This window comes from Sinocyclocheilus grahami, unplaced genomic scaffold (genome assembly GCF_001515645.1).
Source record: "Sinocyclocheilus grahami isolate Dianchi unplaced genomic scaffold, SAMN03320097.WGS_v1.1 scaffold511.1, whole genome shotgun sequence".
Lineage (NCBI taxonomy): Eukaryota > Metazoa > Chordata > Actinopteri > Cypriniformes > Cyprinidae > Sinocyclocheilus > Sinocyclocheilus grahami.
In genome coordinates, this window is record NW_015505690.1 from 381,922 (window position 1) to 406,835 (window position 24,914).

A 24,914-nucleotide genomic window follows, 5' to 3' on the forward strand; every position below is an offset into this window, starting at 1 on the left:
TTCCATCACTGCACTGTACCGATAAGGAGCTGAGAGATGTCTTGCCTTTCTATTTTATCCTCTTTCTGGCTACTGTCCTAACCACCATCGTTAGGAATGTGTTTACAGGCTTTATAGATACAGTACTAAAAGATTACACTATCGAGATTGTGTGTGTGTGTGTGTGTGTGTGTGTGTGTGTGTGTGTGTTGACAATTAATGTGTTAATGAGAGTCAAAAGAAACAGAAGTGCTTTCTGCCATTTATCAACATGTCTCTCTCTCCCAGTCTTACATTGTCAGTTAAAGGTCCAGGGAATAAGGTTCACACACACACACACACACACACACACACACACACACACCCATCCATCCAGAGTTCCAAGTTTTTTTGTCAAAATGTTTTGCCACATCTGCTAATAGTGCATAAAATTGAGAAGGGCGACCATAAATAACAGCTATTTTATATAGCCTACTTGATAAATAAAGATTTGAAGCATTTGGTGCTTGGGAAGTGTTAATTTTAAACTTTGCTTGCATCCATACATTTAATGAATGAATTAACTTATATTTGCACTTACACATTCTGATTTATGCACTGCGTCTGAGCATTATAATTATAATTATTATTTATTGAATCAAACAAACAAACAAACAAAATGTTCTATTTATCCATCTACCTAACTGAGTTACTCGTTTTAAGTAGCTGAAAGTTCCTGGACTTCAGGAAGCCACAGCATCTTTGTTGTGGCTTCATTTTAATTAAGCTCTCTGATATATACTGCAACATTACCAATTAGTTTGCCTCTCTGTTCATTGGCCTTAACTTTCAGAGATGATTGAGTGGAGCACCCTCGTTCTGCGTGTGTTAGTTGATGTTTTAATAACGGGCTGAACATTACGCTGTGATTGGCTGATCAGCGGGATGCTCAGGTGCAGGAGGAGGATGCGAGCAGCCGCTGGATGTCACCATGTGTGTGAGGAGAGATAGCCACGCTGAGAGGGGGAAAGAAAGCTGACCAATAAAGGGCTAATCAATTATTAGCCATTTAATTTATTCCTCAAACAGTAACTTAACCGCTGCAAAAATAAGCCGCTGTAAATAGACGCAAATCCTGTAAATCAGTTCGCACCAGTCGGCGCCCCATAAGCTAAAGCGCATGACTGTGTGTGCCTGCGTGGGAAATCACATATCACCGATCAATGGAAGTTAACCAAGACAAACCCGCCTGACTGTCAGTGCGTGGACGTCTGTAGCCTGCGGACCGCGGATGTTGATTTCGCGTAAGTTTTGTGCAGATGTCACATTGATTCTGTGTGGATATTATTGCATTAGCTGCTTGAATCGTTGATGAATGTGCAAAAGTTTGTGTGTGAATTTTACAATTGGTCCGTACAATGAGAGGATGAAGAGAGGTCAATGTTTATGTGACCCGCTTGTATATTGCAGTTATCGATTTCTACATATCATACATGCAATGTGTGCTAGGTGCACCTGACACATTCAGTCCTGACCATATGGCAAGCTGTTTTAACATTCAGGTATTAAACGAACTAGTTTGTGTTTTATGTCATCAGTACTTTAATAATCATTTTCAGTTTAACTAGTACTAAGTTTATGTTCTATGTTACCAGTACTTTAATAATCATTTTCAGTTTAACTAGTACCCCCCCCTTGCTACTAGTCACCAAGGGAGCAGGAGACATTTTCAAAGTGGGACCATACTGTAAGCAAAGCCCAGATCGTAAGATCAGATTTCCAGATATCGGACCACCACTTCAGGCTCACCGTCTAATGACCATCTTATATTAAATTTGCCTGATCATTAATAGAATAATATTGATTATTATTACAATATGAAGTTAGGCTACATTTATTTATCTTAAACCAGTTGTTCTCAAACTTTTTATACCAAGTACCACCTCAGAAAATAATTGGCTCTCCAAGTGACTAACATTAAAATACAGTAGTGTAGTAGCCCTTACTATTCAGCTACAGCTCTGCACAGTTAAAAAACAAAGCATTTTGATTCCTAATAAGAATATTTATTGTTGTCAACTACTTAACTATAATGCTAACATTAACACTGCACTGTGCTTACATACAGGTAAATAATATAAAAAACAAACAAATAATTATTAAACTAAAATGTGTTTTAATTTTAAAACTCTACTTCCCTTAAATGTGTAAAAAAAACTTTATTCAAAGATTAAATTAAAATCAATGTATTGTGTTTTAACATTAATTTAGATTTAATTGAGTGATTCATCTGCGTACTTGTACCACACTTTGAGAACCATTGACTTAAACAATTATCTCTTTGATTAAGTCATTTAGAATTTAAGGCCATCACAAACATGGCTAAATGGCATCTGGGGGAATGATGACAACTGGCTGGCATGTATAAAATTAATGTCAACTTACCTTATTTGCCTTTTGAAAAAGGAGGCAATACTGTTCTGTTTCACTAGCTTCATCTTTCTGGTTGTGCCAGGCAGACTACTAGAAATTTGTGTTGCAGCTGAGACAGGCACAAGACAACTAAATTCACTGCCTGTTTAGGACCGCTATCAGAAGCACCATTAGAAGAAGATGATGTACCGTTCACTGTCAAATAGGTATAGGTTACATACATGTAGGCTAAAAACAAATGCAATTGTAATTTATTTTCTCATTATTATGGAATAAACATTTTAATAAACATCAGTGTATGGTTTGAATTACAATGAATGTGATGTTCGTTGTCGGAAGTTTTATTTAATGAATCACGCAGACTATTTTCCCTTATCGAGGGGGTCGACTGCTATCTTTTCAAAACCACGGGAGTCATGACCGCCCTGTGTCAATGGCACGCCTGCTAGCCACTATCCCAGTGACACTTACTAACAGATTTTTTGCCACTGAGCTGACTCGATCTGTAGTTCAGATATAGAATATTCACTTCTGACTAATTTGTATTCTAATTATTGCTGGTACCTACAGTATTTCCATTTTTACTATTTGAATAGTTACTAGCATGTATTTATTGGACACTATTGTTTTATTGTCCTATAATCCATTTGTTAGACTGCTAGTAACATATATTTTTTAATGTTACTCGTATTTAATGTTAAACCATACAGTAGCCATTTTGACTATATGGTATACTGTACATGACAAGTAAAAAGCAGCTGTAGTTAATAAGTTACTAGAAATGGCACAAGTACAGTACTACTATATACTACTTACTACTGTAATAAGAAATATGTATTAGTATCTAATTTCAATCTAACATTAGTATTAGTAAACTGCACCAGAAACAGGTGAAATTCATACTAGCCAGAATTGAGTAGCTGATAAATGACTCACAAATGAAAATAGTTCACAATGAAATAGTTCATTGCCACTATTGAGATTATGGCTAGTAGAGTAAGTACATAAGGAATATGTACTAATAACTAACATACTAGATTCCAGTTACTGTTTAATTACTTGTTCATTTTGAAGCTAAAGGCACGCCGGTTCCACATGCATTTAACTAATTCACAACATTTAAAGAAGTAGTTCACTTCCGGAATGAAAATTTACAGACAATGTACTCACCCCCTTGTCATCCAAGATGTTCATGTCTTTCTTTCTTCAGTCGTAAAGAAATTATGTTTTTTGAGGAAAACGTTTAAGGAATTATCTCCATATAATGGACTTCTGTGGTGCCCGTGAGTTTGAACTTCCAAAATGCAGTTTCAATGCAGCTTCAAAGGACTCTAGAAAATGACTACTTTTTTAGAAAATGACCAATTGTTTCGCTAGATAAGACCCTTCATCCTCGGCTGGGATCATTTAGAGCTGTTTGAAGCTGCATTTAAACTGCATTTTGGAAGTTCAAACTCGCGGGCACCATAGAAGTCCACTATATGGAGAAAATTCCTGAAATGTTTTCCTCAAAAAACATAATTTCTTTACGACTGAAGAAAGAAAGACATGAACATCTTGGATGACAAGGAGGTGAGTACATTATCTGTCAATTTTTGTTCTGGAAGTGAACTACTCTAACAAAAGCACTTTAAAAAAATTTTTTTCTGCATTTCATTTCAGCTCTTAGCTTGCATGCTAATCTTGGCATTGTGTACTACAAATATTCTCTGTTATGACAAATTGCTTGTGATGTCGCTTTGAATAAAATTCTGTGCTGAATGAATAAATGTAAGTATAGTTTTAATTAATAAATGTTACTACAGCTTGCCATACTCACCCTCTTCTGATCACAGTGATGCTGGCTTCCTAGAGAGAGGGGTTGTTTCATCATTCATTCATACTTTTTGCAGTATTGCAGTAGTATTTCACTTCATAGGTGTAAACCCCAGCTGACCACCCAGAACTGCATTTGTGGAGAATGCATTGTGTGAATGTAACATCTGTTTGCCACTTCATTCTGCCTCATGGTTGCGTTATAGGTGGATAAAGACCGCTCAATGAATCATCCGCATGCATTGAGCCAACCTGCCTGCACAGCTGCTTTGATTAATTTACCATACATGACAGTGTATAATGACTGACTGATGCCTGCTGTTTTCACTGCATTGTTAAGACAGGGTAACAGGAGTATTTTTTTATTATTACTGCTGTTGTTAAGAAAGAGATTTGATCACGAGAGTGGGGAGAATTTATGACTTATTTCATCCAAACATTGCAATTTGATATGTTTTCATAGCTGGTTTACCATTGCGTTTGTAAAACTACCTTTTATATACTTAATTCTGACTGGCCAATCTCAGAATTTTTTGGTCAAATATTTTTCAAATATTTTGACTGTTAAACTGACTAACTGACAGCTGTCCATTAAGAGAGTATGATTTAATAGTTTTGTGTTTCTCAAATCAATATTTCCTGTCCATTTGCTCATTTGTTCGTTCATTCATTAATTTACCAAGTCATCTTGTAATAAGTGGCATAATGTGCAGTCAGCTATGCATAATAGCAAAATAAACCTCTTCAGCATGATACTAGACCTGCATTGGGGTTCATTTGTGGTTAATGTTAAGAAACTTACCAGCTGACTGTCAGTTACCACTTATATTGAACTGAAGAAGGTTTAAGATGATTGTATTATAATATTTCATAATATTTTAAGTTATTTGCCATGGTTTGTTGTATAGTTAATGTTATTGATAGTACACATTGATAAAATGTTGGAATAGCATTCTGCAGTTTTTTCTCAAGTGTTATTATTTTGAACGTTTGTGAGTCTAAAGTGATAATTAAAATGCAGTGCTTTCCTATATAATATACTCTTAAACAGATTTTTATGTTTGTATGTTATGTACCTTGTATGTTTTTTCAGATAAGTAGAAATATGCATATGCCTAAAATTAAAATGGCCTTGTACTCAGAATGAGTTTTAAAATCATGGGAAAATGTTTAAATTAATAGCACAATACCATGATGACTAAAGCGAGTGGCAGCTGGAATCCTGTGATCCAACTCTTTTGTGTAGTGGGAAATTGCACTCAGGATATTTCGAGCAGCCCTGAATAATGATACTTGAATCAAACACTGCAGCATGTTGAGCTGAAATGGAGGCCAGTCTGATGGATTGGGGTAGTTACATTAGAGCCTAAAAGAGAATGCGTTTTCCTCCTCTCCCCAGTCCCATTATTCAGCACAGACAAATGACCCAAATGACACAGATAGAAAAGCAATTACTTCACACCATATTTCTTATTTGTAGGGTGAATGTATACCTTATATATTTCCAAGAAAGTGTCAGACTTCTAGTTTTGAAAGTGGGGTATTGCCATCAGCACAGGTGAGCTAAAAGTAGTTTATTTCTGATTATGGCTATATGGTAATTGAATGAATTAAATAAACCTTCATGCCTTAACACTCTCTGAACAGTGATTAGTGGTGTTTGCTAAGGCCGACATTACAATGACTGTTTCTATGTGTGCTATGGACATGAATGATATCTCAAATTGTGTTGATTATATAAACAGTAAACCAGTTGACTCAAAAAAGGGCATTTTTGAGGAAAGTGCATCTGTAGAACCCCCACCCCAATAAGCTGTACCCACTAAGCAAAGTTTTGGCTCTAAACAGATGAGTACAAAACAGCAAGGCTATGTTTGGTCATTGTGTATGTATTTACTGCATCTGAGATGCCCACCAGGAATCTTGGTTGTGACAGTAGCTACTAGAACAAAGCACATCCTGAGCTTGACCCACATTTAACCTTCCACTGCTGAGCACAAGCTCCCCTGTGCTGTATTATTGCCCCTCAACCTGCAGAACATTTTCACTTTTACATGTGAATACTTTTGTACACAAATGTATTTATTTAGAATAATTTTGTAAACAAATGTATATATATACACATGCATACATACATTTGGTCCCCTGAAATAATTTTTACTGGGTTTGACTACATTTGTTAGATTACTAGCATTGCATACTGTTAGCTGATTAGCCTGCTAGCTTAGCAGAAATATTAAATGATTTGGTTTTATTTGTATTTGTTCGATCAGGTATTTCAAGATAGAATCAGCTCTACAGGCAAACCTAATCTCTATGGAACAATGTGTATAAACAAAATAAAAACTGTGGTCACTATACATACTGTATACAGTATGCCAATAAGGCAATGTCTTCATGTCTAAGTGGATAGTCCTTGACCAGAATAAGCTGCAACATGAACCGGACTTTATGCTGTCTTGTCAAATGTCTGTCTATATTATACTGTAAGACTGTTTCTTATTTCTCTCTCAATATATAGTTAGTTAGCATCTAATGTAGCTGTCAGACTGTTTTTCGTCTTTCCAGGATCTCTGAATATAGAGGTGTGTGACGAGTTTTGGGTGTTTGCATTAGAATTAGCCTTCTGGATATTTGAGAATTGCTGTCAAGAAAATAGTTAGTTGCCTTTATGTCTTAGTGTGTGTCTTTGTGTGTGTGTGAGGATTGTAAACAGGTGGAGTGTAATGTGATTGGTGGAGCTTAAAGGGCACAGCTGACTGAGTCATCACCCAGAGGCTGCATTTAACGTCATACACTCTCTCTCCTTCTCTTTGTCAGCATCACTCCCCCCCCCCCCTTCTCTGTAATACCATCTCTGTCTCTTCCTATAATTGTCCCACCTCCTTCCACACAATCTCCTCCTGTTTCCCATTTTATTTCATGGCTCTTTATCAATAAGCAGCTACAGTATCCCCCTTTAATGTGCATCCCTAACAGTTTAGTAAGCAAAATAAACATCTATGTTTGATATGTCCTTTAAAAAATACTGGCTGATATGGACATCCATTTTTATTTTAGTGCATAATTCTCTGAACCCCTTTTATCTTATCTGTCTCTCTTACTTTTCACCTACGATGATGAGCCTATTCTGAAAAGTCCTCATCTCTCCCAGCCCCATGTAAGACCATATTAAGAGAGAGAAAATATATGTGAGATCTTGGTCCACAGGTAGAATTTTCCAATGACTGTAGCCTGGCTGAGCACATTAATGCAGCTCCAAATCCACGTGTGCATTGTACCGGTCTTATCTTAGGCAGCCTGTTTGCTTGTTAAAGATAACCAACTTGTTTTGCAGGAACTCTTTAGTATAAATGCATTTTATGGTTTTATGTTTGTGCATTTATATCCATTTATGTGATCTCTCTGTGGAGAAATATTAATTTGCTATGCCATTTAAATCATGACTTTGTGATAAACATTTGCCATTGATTTTGGTATTTGTTTTTGGTAGTTATATTTCTCTCCAGATACACAAGCAGTATGTATGTATTTATGTATGTACAGTGGGTACGGAAAGTATTCAGACCCCCTTAAATTTTTCTATGTATTTTTATTGAATACACACTTCCTGAGGTGCATTTGTATTTGAAAATGGCCTGGTTTGACCAACATGAATAAACATGACAGTTTGTTTTTCATTTAATTTACTGTTTAAGACAGATTATTTGAAACAACTGAAACCACAAAAATACACAGGCTTGGGGAAAAAATCCATGAAAACACTGGACTCTGTCAAGTTATAGACTTCCAAAAGTAACATACTGTAGGTTTCACAGATGTAACTCAGAAAATAAATGTATTTCAAAGATTTGATGCCACTGACCTACAAAAACTTTGCCAAATACAGTGGTTAGTTCTGCCTCATAAGTTCTCACTGTAGCAGTCTGGTACATTTTTAAAAATATTGTTCCAGAAAGTTGTTAAATTCATCCTATGAAATTCATATAATCAGATAAAACCTTGCCAGATTGAGAATTTGCTCCATCTGAGGCTGAGACTAAAAAGGAGAAGAAAAAGACAATTATAAGGAAGTGATGAATGAGGAGAGACAATGTTTTAAACTGAAATAGTATTTTATTACTGTCCAGACTAGTCAGCCAGCACTTAAGAGGTAACATACTATGTTTGTGTATAAAATAAAGCCATTGTGTAAATGTGTGACCTCAATATTGGAATTTCACATATTTGTTATTGTGAAAGTCAATCCCATGCAATCCAAGCATTTTTTAGTTTAGACAGAATGACTTTCATTTCTCTCTTATTTCTCAGTGACCTCCAGGCTTTATATTCAAAGTCTTTAAGGACAACCATTTGTGATTCCAGCGACCTTTGACTCTTGACTCCAAAGCAGTGATGGGACGTAAACTGGACCTGTCTGGTCTGAGCAATGATGAAGCAGAGCATGTGCTCAGAGTGGTACAGAGAGACATGCACCTCCGTAAGAAGGAAGAGGAGAGGCTCAGGTAACAGCACGCGTGAGTGTGAGACATTAGTGAAGATTTAATTTGATTTCATTCGGCTGGCAGTTCTGAAGCCTTGAGTATTGAAAATGGTGACTATATCATTTGTACTGATGCTAATTCAAAGATGGTGCCTCAAGATGGTTGTGCCAGGTTTGACATCTTTGACATCAGGCAGTAATGACGTAAAGTTTTAAAATGTTTTGAACTGAATTCAAATGTGTTATTTAAGAGCTACACAGTGTTTCCCACAGGATTTTGTGAGACTGTAGTGGACGGTCCTCGACCCCTCTAGGAGGGGTCCAGGGGCATGGTCCCCCGTAAGAAAATTTGGTACATTTTAAAGTTAAATTCATAAATCTGGTGCACTTTGAGAGTGCTCCAACACAGGTTCAGTCACAGTGTGCAAACTAAAAGAAAAAAAAGCCGGTAAATGTACTTGTTCTTGAAATTTTAAGTGGACTCAACCCTCTTTTTAGGTGTGATATAGTGTCTCAGTCTCACTGGTGAATTAAGAAGCCAAACAAATTAGAATAAAATAATAATAATAATTTTATATTATTATTCCTATGACAGTAATAGCCATATATTGTAAAACAATTGCACTGTGAAATAAATGAAAATGATTTTTTTTTCAGGCATATTATTTTACCTTACTCTACAGTAGGGAAATTGCAATTCTTTTGTCCTAATTTCTACACTTGCAAGCAGGGCCTAAAACTAACTTTCACATCTGCCAGTGGCTGGTGACTTGAGAAAATGTACCGGCCATAAATATTTTTCCTTGCCATGAAACATTTGAATCACGATACAAACAATGATGCATAGATAAAACCTGCATGAAACTAAAACAGACAGGCTGAATGAGAATGCAAATTCACTCTCTGACAGCAGGTGGTGCTTATGGATCAGCAATGATAAGGGGAAAAACGCCATCCAAACATTTGTGAAGTCAGTTCCCTTCAGAAATACATTCATATAAACCCCACCCCAATATTTATATTTTTCTTCCCAACAGTGAGCTTGCTGTACCTGTACAGTATTTTCTCTGTGCGCATCTGTTAATTTTAGGCCATGCTTGCAAGAGATAACCTTGATCTTTTATTTTAGCGGAAACTTCAGTTGAGCTTTTATTTTGGCGGAAAACTCCAGCTTCTGTGAAAACAGGTTTACAAACATTACTAATTTAATGAAATACTGTAAACATTTGCCCATTATAATGTTGAAAATTATGCAAATGTGCAAATTATGCATAACGTGGCTGTGGTCTACCCAAACGCGTGCTAAATTTACAGCACATTCAATAACGGAGTTCACCGCATTCACTGTGAACGGAGCCGCTCAGAGAGACTGAGATGCAGAAAACACCGGATCACGAGCCGATCCCTTGCACAATGTGCGCGCTTCACTTTGAAACAAACAGCACAAACAGACTTGATAAATCATATTATTCGCTTTTGGTTTTAATTTGTTTAACGGATATTTGTCAAAGCAATGGCGAGAAACACAACTTTTTATGTTATATGAGAGGTATAAATCTTCGGTGTATTATGAAACCGTGACGGAACAGATTACCTGTTTACAGATTACAGATTAGGGCTGCCACACTCTAGTTAATGTATGGGAAACACTGGCTACAATAGAGGGCTGAAGATTTTCACCAAATAAGTACTTAAATTTTGCTCTGTTTCTCACACAAAGCTATAATATTGTTTTAGAACACTTAAAATATAGTACATAAATCATATAGACCACAATTATGGTACTTTAATGCTGCTCTTTGTCCTTTTTTTGAGCTTGACAGCTCAAGATGAAAAGGTAAGAACCTTTTGTGTTACATACTGTAAGTTGTCAAGTTTTTATATAATTTAGATAAAATAAAAAAAAAGTAATGTATGCAATTTAACAGAAGCTGACCCAAAAAGCTCAAAGATTCAAATGTATGTGCAAATGATGATAGTGAGTGTGTGATGACCATCTCTTAATGTCATGTGAAATGCGATGTGAAAACCCATATACTGTATTTCTATGCTACTCTTTTTTGCTGTCTTTAATATTGAGGTTGCCGGTCAACTACTTTTCTTTTTTCTTTTGTCTTTTTGGTGTATTCACCAACACTCTACAATTGTAATGCACTCTGGAGAGAATAACTAATCACAGGGCTGTCACTGTGATGCATTTCTTGGCTAGAATGCACATGTGCAACATGTTTGTTCTTAGTGAAAATACAGTAAAAATGCAGTGAACGTTTTGCTTTTTAAAACAATGTCAGCATTTAGTTTGGCAGTTGATATGCCGTTGGCATTTCCCATGAGTCTTTGTTTCTGTCAGAACTCATTGGTATGGGTCGCGGGGTTAGACGGTTGGAAGGCAAAGGTTATGGATCTTGAGATTGCTCAGTGTTGCGAGCATTTTGAGCATTGTCAGACATGACTCACTTTGGTCTTGATCTTTTTTGATGAGTCAACAGCATGTCATAGACTCTTAAGGGAGTATGTAAATATATTTTATTTACTGAGTGTTTTTCAATGGTTTATCTGAGCTAGCTGGCAGTGAAGAGTATAATCCGTCATTGAAGCACTTACCATTTTTAATTGTGGCTTTCAAACTGACTCCAACTACACTGTGCAGTTAAATGACTAAAAGCAGCCTGAATTTGTCATACATGTCATCATAAAAATGTTCCATCATCAGCCAAATTCTGCAATACCAGCCCATGTGCTGAAAAGATTTGTATTGGTTTTATTGTTTTGTTGAGTAAATTAGCCCACTAGAATGGCATTCCAGTTTACCAGTGTTAATTCACGTTCAGCTTAATTTCAGATAGATTTGTTCTTTATGTTATTGACTTTGATTATTGACACTGTCACGATCTCCAGCTGGAGTGCCCATGAGCTCCTCTAGTGGGCACTCCATCCCATACCTTTACCACTCAATCCCAGACTAGGAACTGATTACAGACACACATGTTTTCCATTAGGAGTACTATTTATGTCACACACACACCTTGCTGAGTCTTGTTTTGCTGTTTCAAAGCGTACATTTCGTTCTGGACATTTCTAAGCATGTCCTTGTTTTCCTGTTTCCTTGCCTTGCGTTGCCTTGCCTTGCCTTTGTGTTTTTGAATTAGGATTGTTCCCTGCAGGACCGGATTGGCTAATCAGGGAGGTTCTGTATAATGGTTATACTGATAAAAATTATGTTTCCTCAAAATTATAATCGTAATGATTGTCATTTGAGAAATGTACTTTTGCATTTCAGGTATTGCACTTTCTCCCGTAAGCACAAATCAATAGAATGTGGATACATACATGGTGTACCGTATTGACCCGAATATAAGAAAATGTTTTTTTTCTTGGAAATACATCTGAAAAAACGCGGTCGTCTTATACTCAGGGTCTAGACTGTGACATGTCAATAATACACCCACAACAATAGGTGGTGCCAAATACGCATAAATCAAGTGTGCCATGAAATACGTAATGTAATGCGTGTTGTAAAGATCGCGAGTAAAAACAAAAGAAAAAGAAACGCTTACAGCTGCATGAGTCGTGACTGTCATGTTAGCCTGATGGGACCAAACTCCCTTTGTGATTTTAAAACGTAAGACAGTACCCAGATTTGAAGACTACAGTAAGATTGAACTTCTACTGTTAACAAGATTTTGGTAGGCTACTATTAGATGGATAGCCTAAATGTCCTAATTCAGATGGGCTACCTGTTTTTTTTTCATGACTCACTTTGGTCTTGATCTTTTTTGATGAGTCAACAGCATGTCATAGACTCTTAAGGGAGTATGTAAATATATTTTATTTACTGAGTGTTTTTCAATGGTTTATCTGAGCTAGCTGGCAGTGAAGAGTATAATCCGTCATTGAAGCACTTACCATTTTTAATTGTGGCTTTCAAACTGACTCCAACTACACTGTGCAGTTAAATGACTAAAAGCAGCCTGAATTTGTCATACATGTCATCATAAAAATGTTCCATCATCAGCCAAATTCTGCAATACCAGCCCATGTGCTGAAAAGATTTGTATTGGTTTTATTGTTTTGTTGAGTAAATTAGCCCACTAGAATGGCATTCCAGTTTACCAGTGTTAATTCACGTTCAGCTTAATTTCAGATAGATTTGTTCTTTATGTTATTGACTTTGATTATTGACACTGTCACGATCTCCAGCTGGAGTGCCCATGAGCTCCTCTAGTGGGCACTCCATCCCATACCTTTACCACTCAATCCCAGACTAGGAACTGATTACAGACACACATGTTTTCCATTAGGAGTACTATTTATGTCACACACACACCTTGCTGAGTCTTGTTTTGCTGTTTCAAAGCGTACATTTCGTTCTGGACATTTCTAAGCATGTCCTTGTTTTCCTGTTTCCTTGCCTTGCGTTGCCTTGCCTTGCCTTTGTGTTTTTGAATTAGGATTGTTCCCTGCAGGACCGGATTGGCTAATCAGGGAGGTTCTGTATAATGGTTATACTGATAAAAATTATGTTTCCTCAAAATTATAATCGTAATGATTGTCATTTGAGAAATGTACTTTTGCATTTCAGGTATTGCACTTTCTCCCGTAAGCACAAATCAATAGAATGTGGATACATACATGGTGTACCGTATTGACCCGAATATAAGAAAATGTTTTTTTTCTTGGAAATACATCTGAAAAAACGCGGTCGTCTTATACTCAGGGTCTAGACTGTGACATGTCAATAATACACCCACAACAATAGGTGGTGCCAAATACGCATAAATCAAGTGTGCCATGAAATACGTAATGTAATGCGTGTTGTAAAGATCGCGAGTAAAAACAAAAGAAAAAGAAACGCTTACAGCTGCATGAGTCGTGACTGTCATGTTAGCCTGATGGGACCAAACTCCCTTTGTGATTTTAAAACGTAAGACAGTACCCAGATTTGAAGACTACAGTAAGATTGAACTTCTACTGTTAACAAGATTTTGGTAGGCTACTATTAGATGGATAGCCTAAATGTCCTAATTCAGATGGGCTACCTGTTTTTTTTTTATGGTATATCAAAAAGTGTATATTTTTTTATGTGATTGTTGGTACATTCTTCCAGTTTTTGCCATACTTTCGAAACAAAAATTAAAATAGGAAAAATATGCAATATGAAAGTAATTAAATTTGTTTTTAAAAAAGCCTTTTTCCAAAAGGTACATCTGGAAAAAGGGGGGTCGTCTCATAATCAGGGTCGTCTTATATTCGGGCCAATACAGTATTTTACCTCATCTAGTATACAGATTTATTATAGGCTCTTTATTATATAAATTAATACCAAATACTTATGCAATCTCTCTGTCTACATTATGAAAACAGCTAAAACAAACGAAAAATAGTATAACAGTGAAATTCCTAGTAATTCCACTAATTCCAAATTGCAATAGCCTATTTTTCTATTAAAACAACAGCGGTTGAGTAAGTGCATTTATTCAGCGATCACAATCGCAAACAATACAGTCGAGATTCCATAACAGAACACAGACCGGCTGAATTATCCTTTCAGTTAGATCGCTAAACTCCAGCTTGTTTGTAGGTGTTTCACATCATCGTCGGCAGGGCTTCCGCAAATCCGCTTCTTGAGCAGCGTGCGTGCGCATGGTTGCCAGATTGCTTAAAATAAGCAAAACACAGGGCAGAAAATGTATCCATGTAACAGTGAAGCTCTGATTCGGGGATTTGAACTCTTGATATCTGGCAATAGCACACATGAAAGCTCTTATAGTAGAGGCGTGTACGTTAGAGCAGTCTGCAATAACATTTTGTCTCCTTTTTTTGACGAAAATAAAAATAGGTTTTTGGTAAAGTTTTTATTTGTTTTTAATACGTTTTAGTCTAGTCTTATTTTGTCAACAAAATTGCATGTTGATATAGTCATAGTTATCGTTTATTGACCTTATTATCGTCTTGTCTTTGTCTCGTCTTATGGTGCGTTCAAGTCATGTCGGATAGATCGTATTTACAAGTTGAACACCACCACAAAGTCGTTATTACGAGTGGGAAACTCAACATTTTCTTTAAGCCCCAAGTTTCCGAGTTGGGGGCGTGTCAGTGAGAAAACGTGTCAGATGCAATGGACGCATCCAAAGACTAGATTTGCAGCATCTGTATTGATGGTTAATTTGTTGAAATTAATAAAATTATACATTTTTTGTAATGTAAAATAAAACTATATGTTACATATACAAAATATTATATTATTGTATAATTACCAAAGAACATATATTGATTCAGTTTACATCACCTTCATAAATTGAATAAAAACTGAAAAAATCAAAAATACAATGACGCACATTCTTTATTCATCATTTTGTAGATGTAAAGTTTAAAAAAATCGTTGAATTTTATGGAAATAAAGTTAAATCGCCATATTGTTCTGACCAAAGTGACTTGAATGCACCTGACATCGTTATTATGACTTGTCAACTCGTAAGTACGAACACCCAAGGAGCACTAGTCATGGGAAAAAAGCTCATCAACAAACATTTTTCATCCTAGTTTTCGTTACCAAAATTCACACTAATGCAAACAACTTATTGATTATGAGTCCAACATCCAGCAAGGCAGGAAAACTTTCAATCTACCTGAGGGAAGACATTTTTTACTATTGTAAGTTAATACTGTTGAATAGAGAGAAAGAAAATAGGTTACATTTAAAAAAAAAAAAATTAACTTCCAGCATATTCTTAAACTTGGACCTCATTATAGAAGTAGCCCACACTCTCTAAGTTTTCATTCATTCATAGGCTATATGGCAATAAAACTTGATACTATTCAAAAATGTAAGTGCCATATAAAAAATGCTTTATCGACTGACGTTTCATAGACATTCAGTTTTTATTCTTTAAAGTTTCATGCCATTAGGGCCTATGCTATCTCACAGTATTTTCACCGCCTAAAGTACAGTATAATGGTATATTTACTCAGGCTGATGACATTTTTTTTGTAGACATTAAAATTATTTTTAGAATAATTGTACATAAATTGGTTAAGCAAAGCAAACGTGATTATTTCTGAGAAATGTTTAACTACAGGCAGACATTACAGTACAAATATTTTGAGCGTCCCTTATTTTCTTATAGGCCTAAAGAATCACAATTGTCCTTTATTTTCCATTTCTGAAGAAAAATTGGCAAGCCTAATGTTGACGTAATTATCTTTTGACTCCCCGTACAGAGGCACCTTGCTAAAAAAAAAGTCAGTTGTTGGAGAAATGCGATTAAATATACAATGCATTACAAGGCTGTAGAGAAGAGTGCACTTTTGCAGATGTACACTGAGGTTTTAATTGCATTTAATAGGCCTATAGTCAGTCATGAACTAATGTGGGCCAGTCTAAGGCATGAAACTCCAGAAGGAATGGCTAGTTGAATACTACTAATATGTACTGGTATGTAAATAATACTAAAATAACAGCAAAAAATATATGCAATACTATCTTAGAATTCAGCCTCTGTCCCTATGATGCCTTAAAATTGTAACAAGGCTGCTTTAAGCAGGGATTGAACTCGTGTCTCTGGCGTGCTAAGAGTATGAAATTACTCACTGAGCTACTCCCAGACAGTTAAACCCAAAAGCAGAAGTGCAAAAAGAGCCAAGGGCCATGGATCTTCAAAAAGTAAATCATTTCTAGAGAAACAAGTACAAAATAAACATAGAAAACTGAGCTTCCATCAAACAAAAAAAGACACAAGGGTCCAAAAAAAATACAAGCGCAATCGAACCTAACTTGAGGACTGGCAACTGGATACACAGGAAGAATAGGATCAAGACTGAACAAAATAGCAGGGAACAAACAGACTTATAAATGGTCAAACACAGGTGTGGGGAATCAAAGTTGATGAGCAGGATACTGAACATGATACAGGGCGATGGCGCCATCTGGAGGAGTGGAGAGACTAGAGTGCGGAGTGGAGAGACAAGTGCCATCTGCGGTTCTGGAGGGAACATGACATAAAGGGCTCAATGAGAGTGACCCCTGCAGGCCAGGATGAAAACAGCAATGCAGAGATGAGCCCATTACAAAAATACTGTCTAGGTTGGCAGCTCAGAATGCACTTTTACAAAGTGATAATGTCTGGACTGCTAAGCCATGGTTTAGACACTTGGCTTTATTGTAGTGATCCAGAATAATCCTCAGACACATATTCTGTATTTCCAGTATATTAGAAATAAGCAGAGCTGACAATCAACTGAGAACTTTGTGCAGAATTACCATCTTTGAGAAAGGTCATGACCTTTCTCTTCAGCTGTAAAAAGCCAATCAGGCATCTGGTAGAGTTAGAGTGTCTCTGTGTCATCCTGAAATGTGTTTGACTGTTGATCAAACACCAGCTGGCCCTTTTGAAAAACATAAGGAAGTACACACACACACACACACACACACATATGCATGCATGCACTCATTCATGCTGGGATGAGTGGTCGGATGTCCTTGTACTGTATATCAACAGAGGAGCTATGTTTAAAAAACAAAAAAAACTCAGGTGTGTGTTTAGACTCGAGCACTATTCAGAAAAATGATTAATGATTGCATGGCACTGGGATAAAATTAATGTATTCGGAAAGCAATTAATTCACAGGAAGACAAGGAGTTATGACATCATATTATTACTTTTAAATGTAATTTATACCTGTGATGTCAAAGCTGAATTTTTTAGAAGCCATTACTGTGGTCTTTAGTGTCACATGATCTTCATAAATTATTCTAATCTGCTGATTTGGTGTTCAATTAACATTTCTTATTAGTCAAGTCAAGTCAAGTCAAGTCTGCTTTATTGTCAATTCTTCCACATGTACAGCACATACACACAGAGAATTGAAATTGCGTTACTCTCAGACCCTTGGTGCATACAGATAACATAAATACAGATAGGTACAGATTAAATACAAAATACAACTATACAAATATACAAATAAGGTAAAATGTAAAAATATATCTATATATATAAAGCACAAGGCATATGGCAGATAGAGTGCAAACCAGTAAAAGTAAAACAGTGCAGATATAGTGATTGTAGTGCAAAAAACAATGATTTGTAGTGCAAAAGAGCTTATTTCGACTGATTAAAGTGACAGTGTGTGTGGATTTGGGGGGGAGTGGGAGAGTCCATCAGAGGGTCAGAGTTCAGAGGTGCGTGGGGCAAAAGAGGGGAGGGGGGGCAAGGTCGGGAGGGAGTTCAGCTTCCTGACAGCTTGATGGATGAAGCTGTCCTTCAGTCTGCTGGTCCTGGCCTGGCAGAGTTTAACTCTAAAAATGTGGTTCTGCCGACGTCGAGCAGAAACTCACGACTACATGCGCGCTTAGAAACATATTACTATCAATGTTGAAAACAGTTGTGCTGCTTTATATTTTTTGGAAACCGTGATACATTACTATTCAAACGTTTGGGGTAAGTAAGATTTATAAAGAAAAAGAAAAGGAAATTAATACTTTTATTCAGCAAGGATGCATTAAATTAATCAAAAGTGACAGTAAAAACATTTAAAACAATACGATTACAATTAGAACGTTTAACTGTTCCCTATCGATACTTCACTCGTACTGCGTCTTGCTTAAGAGCGAGATGCAGTAGTGGGGGTCGGTGATGGAGTGGGCCTCCGGAGCAGACCGAGATCCCGCAGCTCTTCGGCGTGTGCAGAGTTTAACTCTAAAAATGTGGTTCTGCCGACGTCGAGCAGAAACTCACGACTACATGCGCGCTTAGAAACATATTACTATCAATGTTGAAAACAGTTGTGCTGCTTTATATTTTTTGGAAACCGTGATACATTACTATTCAAACGTTTGGGGTAAGTAAGATTTATAAAGAAAAAGAAAAGGAAATTAATACTTTTATTCAGCAAGGATGCATTAAATTAATCAAAAGTGACAGTAAAAACATTTAAAATGTTACGATTACAATTAGAAGGTTTATCTGTTCCCTATCGATACTTCACTCGTACTGCGTCTTGCTTAAGACACTAAGGGGGAAAACACCTTTTCTCCGAATACTGAAGCCTTTTTCAATCACGCAGTGAAACTGCACAGCCATTGTTTCGTGCAGTGCTCGGTGACGAGTGAGCTCATGCCGGCCATTCAGGATGATTACATTGAAGCAGATCCTATCGCAAGTGTACCCAGGGGACTGGTTCTTTTTGGTTGATCTGAAAGATGCCTACTTTCACATCCAGATAGCCCCCACCACTGGCGGTTCTTGAGATTCGCCTTCGAGGGAGTGGCATATCATTACATGGTCCTTCCCTTCGGACTGTCCCTAGCTCCCCGCACTTTTACGAAGTGCATGGATGCTGCTCTTTCCCCACTGAGACAGATGGGAAGACCTTTGCCCTCTCAAGGCGTTTCAGAAGATGTTGGGCCTCATGGCTTCTGCGTCTCCAGTACTTCAGCTGGGCCTGCTTCGCATGCGGCCCCTTCAGTACTGGCTGAAACCACGAGTTCCGTTCCACGCCTGGCATGTGTGTCAAGGTAAGCCGGGCCTGCATAGCAGCCTTGCCCCTTGGAAAGACTTTCAGTGGATGGATCGGGGCATGCACCTGGGTATGGTCTGCAGAAGGAAGGTAGTCTTGACAGACGCTTCCAACACGGGTTGGGGAGCTCTGTGCGATGGCAAACCGGCTTTCGGCCATTGGTCAAAAGTGGAGAGTCGGCTTCACATCAACTGCCTGGAAATGTTGGCAGTATGTTTGGGCCTTTGCACCTTCCTGCCAGACACCACGTGCTAGTCCGCTCAGACAGCATGACAGTGGTGTCATATATAAATCGCCAGGGCGGTCTCTCCTCAAAGCGCCTCTTCATTCTGGTAGAGCGCCTCCTCGAATGGGCTCAGCCACACTTGTGTTCACTAAGAGCAGCACATGTGCCTGGCAGGTTGAACCAAGGAGCGGACATGCCATCCCGGAGCAACGTCCCCTCAGAAGAGTGGATGCTCCACCCGCATACGGTTCACAGAATCTGGGAGATCTTCGGCAAGACAGAGGTCAACCTCTTCGCCTCAGAAGACAACTCTCGCTGCCCAATTTACTTTTCGCGTTGGCCCACAACTGGCCCAACCTCCTCCTTTACGCTTTTCCCCCGATCGCCCTGATCCGATCCCACAGGTAATGAGGCGAATCAAGGAGCAGATTGGTGGCCCTGCTCTGGAGGACCCAACACTGGTTCACAGAGCTGTCTCAGCTGCTTATAGCAGCCTCGTGGCCCATTCCCCTGAGTCAAGACCTCCTGTCTTAGGCTAACAGAACGATATGGCACCCCCAGCCCGATCTGTGGGCCCTGCACCTCTGGCCTCTCGACGGGAGCCTGCGGACCTCCCCGAGAGCATGATAAACACGATATCTCAGGCTAGAGCACCCTCTACAAGGAGCAGCAGGTCGGATCAGACGATTAAGACGGGCGGTTGGTTCCGCTGCCGGGCCATTGGTTCGTTTTTAATACACTGCACGAACCAATGGCCGTGCAGTTTCACTGCGTGATTGAAAACGGCTTCAGTATTCAGAGAAGGCACTGGTAATTTTCTCCCTTAGCATCTTAAGCAAGACGCAGTACTCGTTCCCGTATCTCAGGGAACCGATGTTACGTTAGTAACCGAGTACGTAATCTGTTCATCAAACAATTCTGTAAAAAGGTGTCAAAAATGTTTAATGCATTAAAGGGGTCATGATCTGAGAAACCAAAATTCCCTTGATCTTTTGACATACTATAAGAGGTCATTGTACTATAAAAACATCCTGCAAGTTTCAGAACTCAAACTTTCTCAGTCTAAAAACAGCTTATATTGAAGCCAGTCTGCCAAAACGACAGCTTGTGAAATGTTAATAATGTGGGTAAACACCACCTCCGCAGAAGAAGACCAATGCCTGGTCTACATCGCTGCCTGTTTTTCCCTGACCCACCGATCTGCGCATGTATATAAAGAGAGGGGCGAACCCTGCCTGTTTCCACTACACTCTTTAGTAAAGTTTGCAACTCTGTTGTCACACCGTCCGCATCTTAGTTTTCTAGATTTTTCTACTTCTAAACATTTTTTGTTTTTCCAAGTTGAGGAAAAACAGTCTTTGCATTGCCTTCTTTCTGATCCCAACGTTAGGAAAGAGTGAATGAAAGTTATTTTTAATGATGATCCAGACCATGTCAGTAAGAACTTGGTCCTTTGTTCACTTAATTTTACAGCAGATTCGTTTACAAACAAGTAACAGTTTGACATGAGATTTTCAAAAAGATTGAAACTAAAAGACGATGCTGTGCTTACTGTATTGGATCAGACACTAATCTCGCAGCACACAAGTGTGAGTAACTGTTTTCATCACGTGGTCACTACTGCTTTGTCTCTTTTTACAGATTGTTTCAAATCAAATAAATTTCTTTATAAAGCACCTTAAAAGACACAGAGTGTACAAGTGCTGTACAATTACATAAAACACAGTAAAATACAAAGATAAAGATGATAAAAATACAGCAAGAGCAATTTAAATACAATAAAAATGAGCTAATATAAATGCATCTAATCTGAAGCAATAGTCCTCACAAAGCAGCAAAGGCCTCATCAAACAAATATGGCTTAAGACGAATTTTAAACATGTTTACTGAGGTAGATGATCTAATAGATATTTGTAGACCATTCCACAACTTTGGGGCAGCCACTGAAAAAGCACAATCTGTGATGTTGGTCTTGAGATCTCAGAGATCTCTGTGAACAATGAAAATTCACGAGCTCAGAAATATATTTTGGTGCCAGTCCATGTTGGGCCTTAAAAGTGTACAAAAGCACCTTATACTTTATCCTACAATGAACAGGTAGCCAGTGTGAAGAGAAAAGGTGATATATGATCCCTCTTTCTTGTGTTACTCAGTAACCATGCTGCAGCATTGTGTATCTGCTGAAGACAGGAAAGTGAAGACTGGCTTACACCCAGGTACAAAGCATTATAACAATCAAGACGTGAAGTAATAAAAGTATTAATGACTTTCTCCAGATCACTGAAAGATAAGACAGATTTGAGTTTAGTGATATTTCGCAGTTGAAAGAAACTAGGCCTATTCTTCACAACTGAATTAATTTGTCTGTCAAACTGTCTGTGTCAAAACATTGTAGCATACTTATGCAAATTGGATGACAAAGGGCCTAGACTTGTTGCTATATTTTTTGCATAGTTACTAGGTCCAAATATAATAATTTCTGTCTTTTTCTCATTTAACTGAAGAAAGTTAGTATTCATCCACCATTTTATGTCTTTTAAACATTCAAGGAGTGATTTAACATATGTATCATCTCCAGACTTTATAGGCAAAGACATCTGGGTGTCATCCACATAAAAGTGGTATGAAATACTATATTTCTTAAAAATAGAGCAAAGAGCAAGCATATAATGAAAATAGCACTGGTCCTAAAATGGAACCTTGAGGGACCCCAAAAGTAATAGACGCTATTGATGATAAAAAAGCTTCCAATTTTAAAAGAAAAGGTTCTATTTTGAAGATCCAAACCAACTTAGGGCAGTTCCTTGGATGCCCACATGACACTTTAAACATTCAATTAGAATAGTATGATCAATCGTATCAAACACTAAACTAGTTTTATTATTTATAGTTTTAAATAAAACCTGAGAACTGTGGGCATTTTGTGCAATTATCCCAGAAAATATTCTGCTCTTGATGTTTTCACTGCTTTTTCATATTTACATCGTAAGATACCTCAGCCTAGCCTTCTGCCATATAAAGAACCAGATCAAGAGTGTGACCATGCTGATGAGTAGAGAGGTTATACACTGAAAAATTAAATGAGTCATGATATTTAAAAACTCTCTGGCTAAAGGTTTCAATGGACAGCAAACATGAATGTTAAAATCACCAAGAAGTACAATGTAGCCAAACAAAGTTACAATCGCAGATAAAAACAAAATCAGAAAATTCCTGTATAAAATCTGTGTTATGTTTGGGTGGTCTATTTACAAGAACAAATAAAGGACTTGGCAAAGCAATTAAAAATGATTGCACCATTGGTAACTCTCGGCAGGGATTAATCGACATTTCCACTTGTTTTTAAAAATTGATGTTATACCTCCCCCTCAACCAGCATGTCTCGGGGTGTTAAAAAAAGTTGCAGTCCATAGGTAAAAGTTCAGAAAAAGGGCTTATATCTCAGACATTAAGCCATGTTTCAGTAACAAAAAATCTTATTTTCATGGTACAAAGAAATCATTTAAAATAAATGTATTGTTTGCAACAGATCTGGCATTGACCAATGGTAGCGTCACTATCTTTTTTACAATCAAAAGTGTCATGTTGAGTACTAGCCTATACTGATGTTATTGTATCCACATGCTGTAGGTTGTTGAACTGTATTCCTCTGCCACATCTCCGCAATCTAGCCAAAACGATCCGTGATGTCGGCACACGCAAAGCAGTGCAGGCATACTGTAAGTGGGTGCTCTTTGACCCCAACCCGGTCTCCTTTGGTACCGATATATATCCACATGCCATATGTAATTGAACTGTATCTCTGCGATCTAACCAGGACAATTCATGACGTCAGCACACACGAAGCAGAATAGATATACTGTAGATAGCACCTTAACTCCAGCCAGAAGTTCTCTAGGGAGTATTGTTGGTTATTGTAGCCAAAATTCAGACCATTTCTTGCTCAAACCCCTAGACCAGCTCGTTAATAATAAATAAGAGCCACAACGTGGGAGCGATGGCATGCCGACAGGTAACCAGGCGCCATCTTGCTCGGACTTGCTATATTTTGCTAAAATGTTTGATATGTATTGAGTTATTTATGCATTTTTGACCTAAATCACAGCAGTGCCCATCTATGAGGAATGTACGCTGTCAAACATACACAACTATTAGCTAATCATAGCAGTGAGTGTTTACTTACTTTACTTAAAAACATCACAGAAAATAGCCTATCACTTCTAAATTATGATGTTTTTTACGTAAAAATATTGATAACATTATAAGTGGACTTCAGAGAACAGTACAAAATAAAAAAGGCAGTTTGTGACCCCTTTAAAATGTTTGATAATAATAAGAACCATTATTAATAGTTGAGCACTGATAATAATTGATAATAACTGAGCACCAAATCAGCATATTGGATAGATTTCTGAAGGATCATGTGACACTGAAGACTGGAGTAATGACTGCTGAAAATTCAACTTTGCCATCACAGGAACATCCTGATTATTCCAAACTCTTGACTGTACATGCATTTTCATTTGAAACAAACATTATTTTGGCCAAAGACATTGTGTGACTATTTTCTCTCTTTACATGTGTACATGTTTACTGTCATACTTCTCTGCTCCCCCTCTCTTTATATTGGCACTAGTGTTTGGCTGTCTCTGTTTCTGTCTGTTACTACCAATGGCATTATTGGCCTAAATCCTGTCAGCCTGGCTTTGGTTCTGCTGTTTCAGTCAATTTGCTGTAGAGCAGTTTGGTTGTGCTAAAGCTCAGCTCAGCAGGGACAGAAGCACGATCCACTTAAAACGTCTAGGTACACAGCGCTGACTCTAAACGTGCTCAAGTCCACCTCTTGGTTGTTGAAGAGGCATCTGTATTCCAAATGTATGCCTATGAACAGTCAAACAGAAGCTGATTGTTTTCTTTTTGGATAACAGTGTTAATCTAGTGAGATAATCAAAAACCACAGTTAACTATATGAATTCATAAACCAGTCCTCACACAATTCGAGCAGCTGTTGAAATAAAAATCTCAAAGACACTGAAGCTCTGTTTCAAAAACTTTTGAAAAAAAAAAAACTTGCCCCTTTTAGACTTGCACTCTATTCATTTACTAACTGCTTGTTTTCTTAAAAAAATAAAACTAGCTTCTCTATTCTTTTTGTATTCTATCTATTTGTTTTCTTTTAATTTATTATACAATAAACAAAAGCAAAAAAAGGCTTCTAACACTAGCTTGCTCTATTCTTTTTCTGTTCTATCTGTTTTCTTTTTATTTATTATATAATAAAAAAAAATTGCTACGTGTACTGTGTTAAGCTAATTGAGACTTGTTATAGCACTTGCGTATCATTGCTCTTTTGTTGATTTTGATAGCTTCCATTGTCCTCATTTGTAAGTCACTTTGGATAAAAGCATCTGCTAAATGACTAAATGTAAATGTAAATGAAACTTTTGACTAGTGTTAAAATCACTGGCTATGTTTTTACGTGCA

General features: G+C 37.4%; 1 protein-coding gene across 1 annotated transcript in view; it reads left to right on the plus strand.

Annotated features, from left to right (window-relative positions):
• The first annotated feature begins 998 nt into the window (after positions 1-998).
• Positions 999-24,914, plus strand: part of LOC107554717 (rab effector MyRIP-like) — a 186,604-nt gene continuing 162,688 nt past the window's right edge. Inside the window, exons 1-2 of the mRNA XM_016237314.1 lie at positions 999-1,262; positions 8,518-8,711. Coding sequence (XP_016092800.1) covers positions 8,602-8,711 — 110 coding nt within the window. The 5' untranslated portion in view covers positions 999-1,262; positions 8,518-8,601. The remainder of the gene's footprint in view (positions 1,263-8,517; positions 8,712-24,914) is intronic.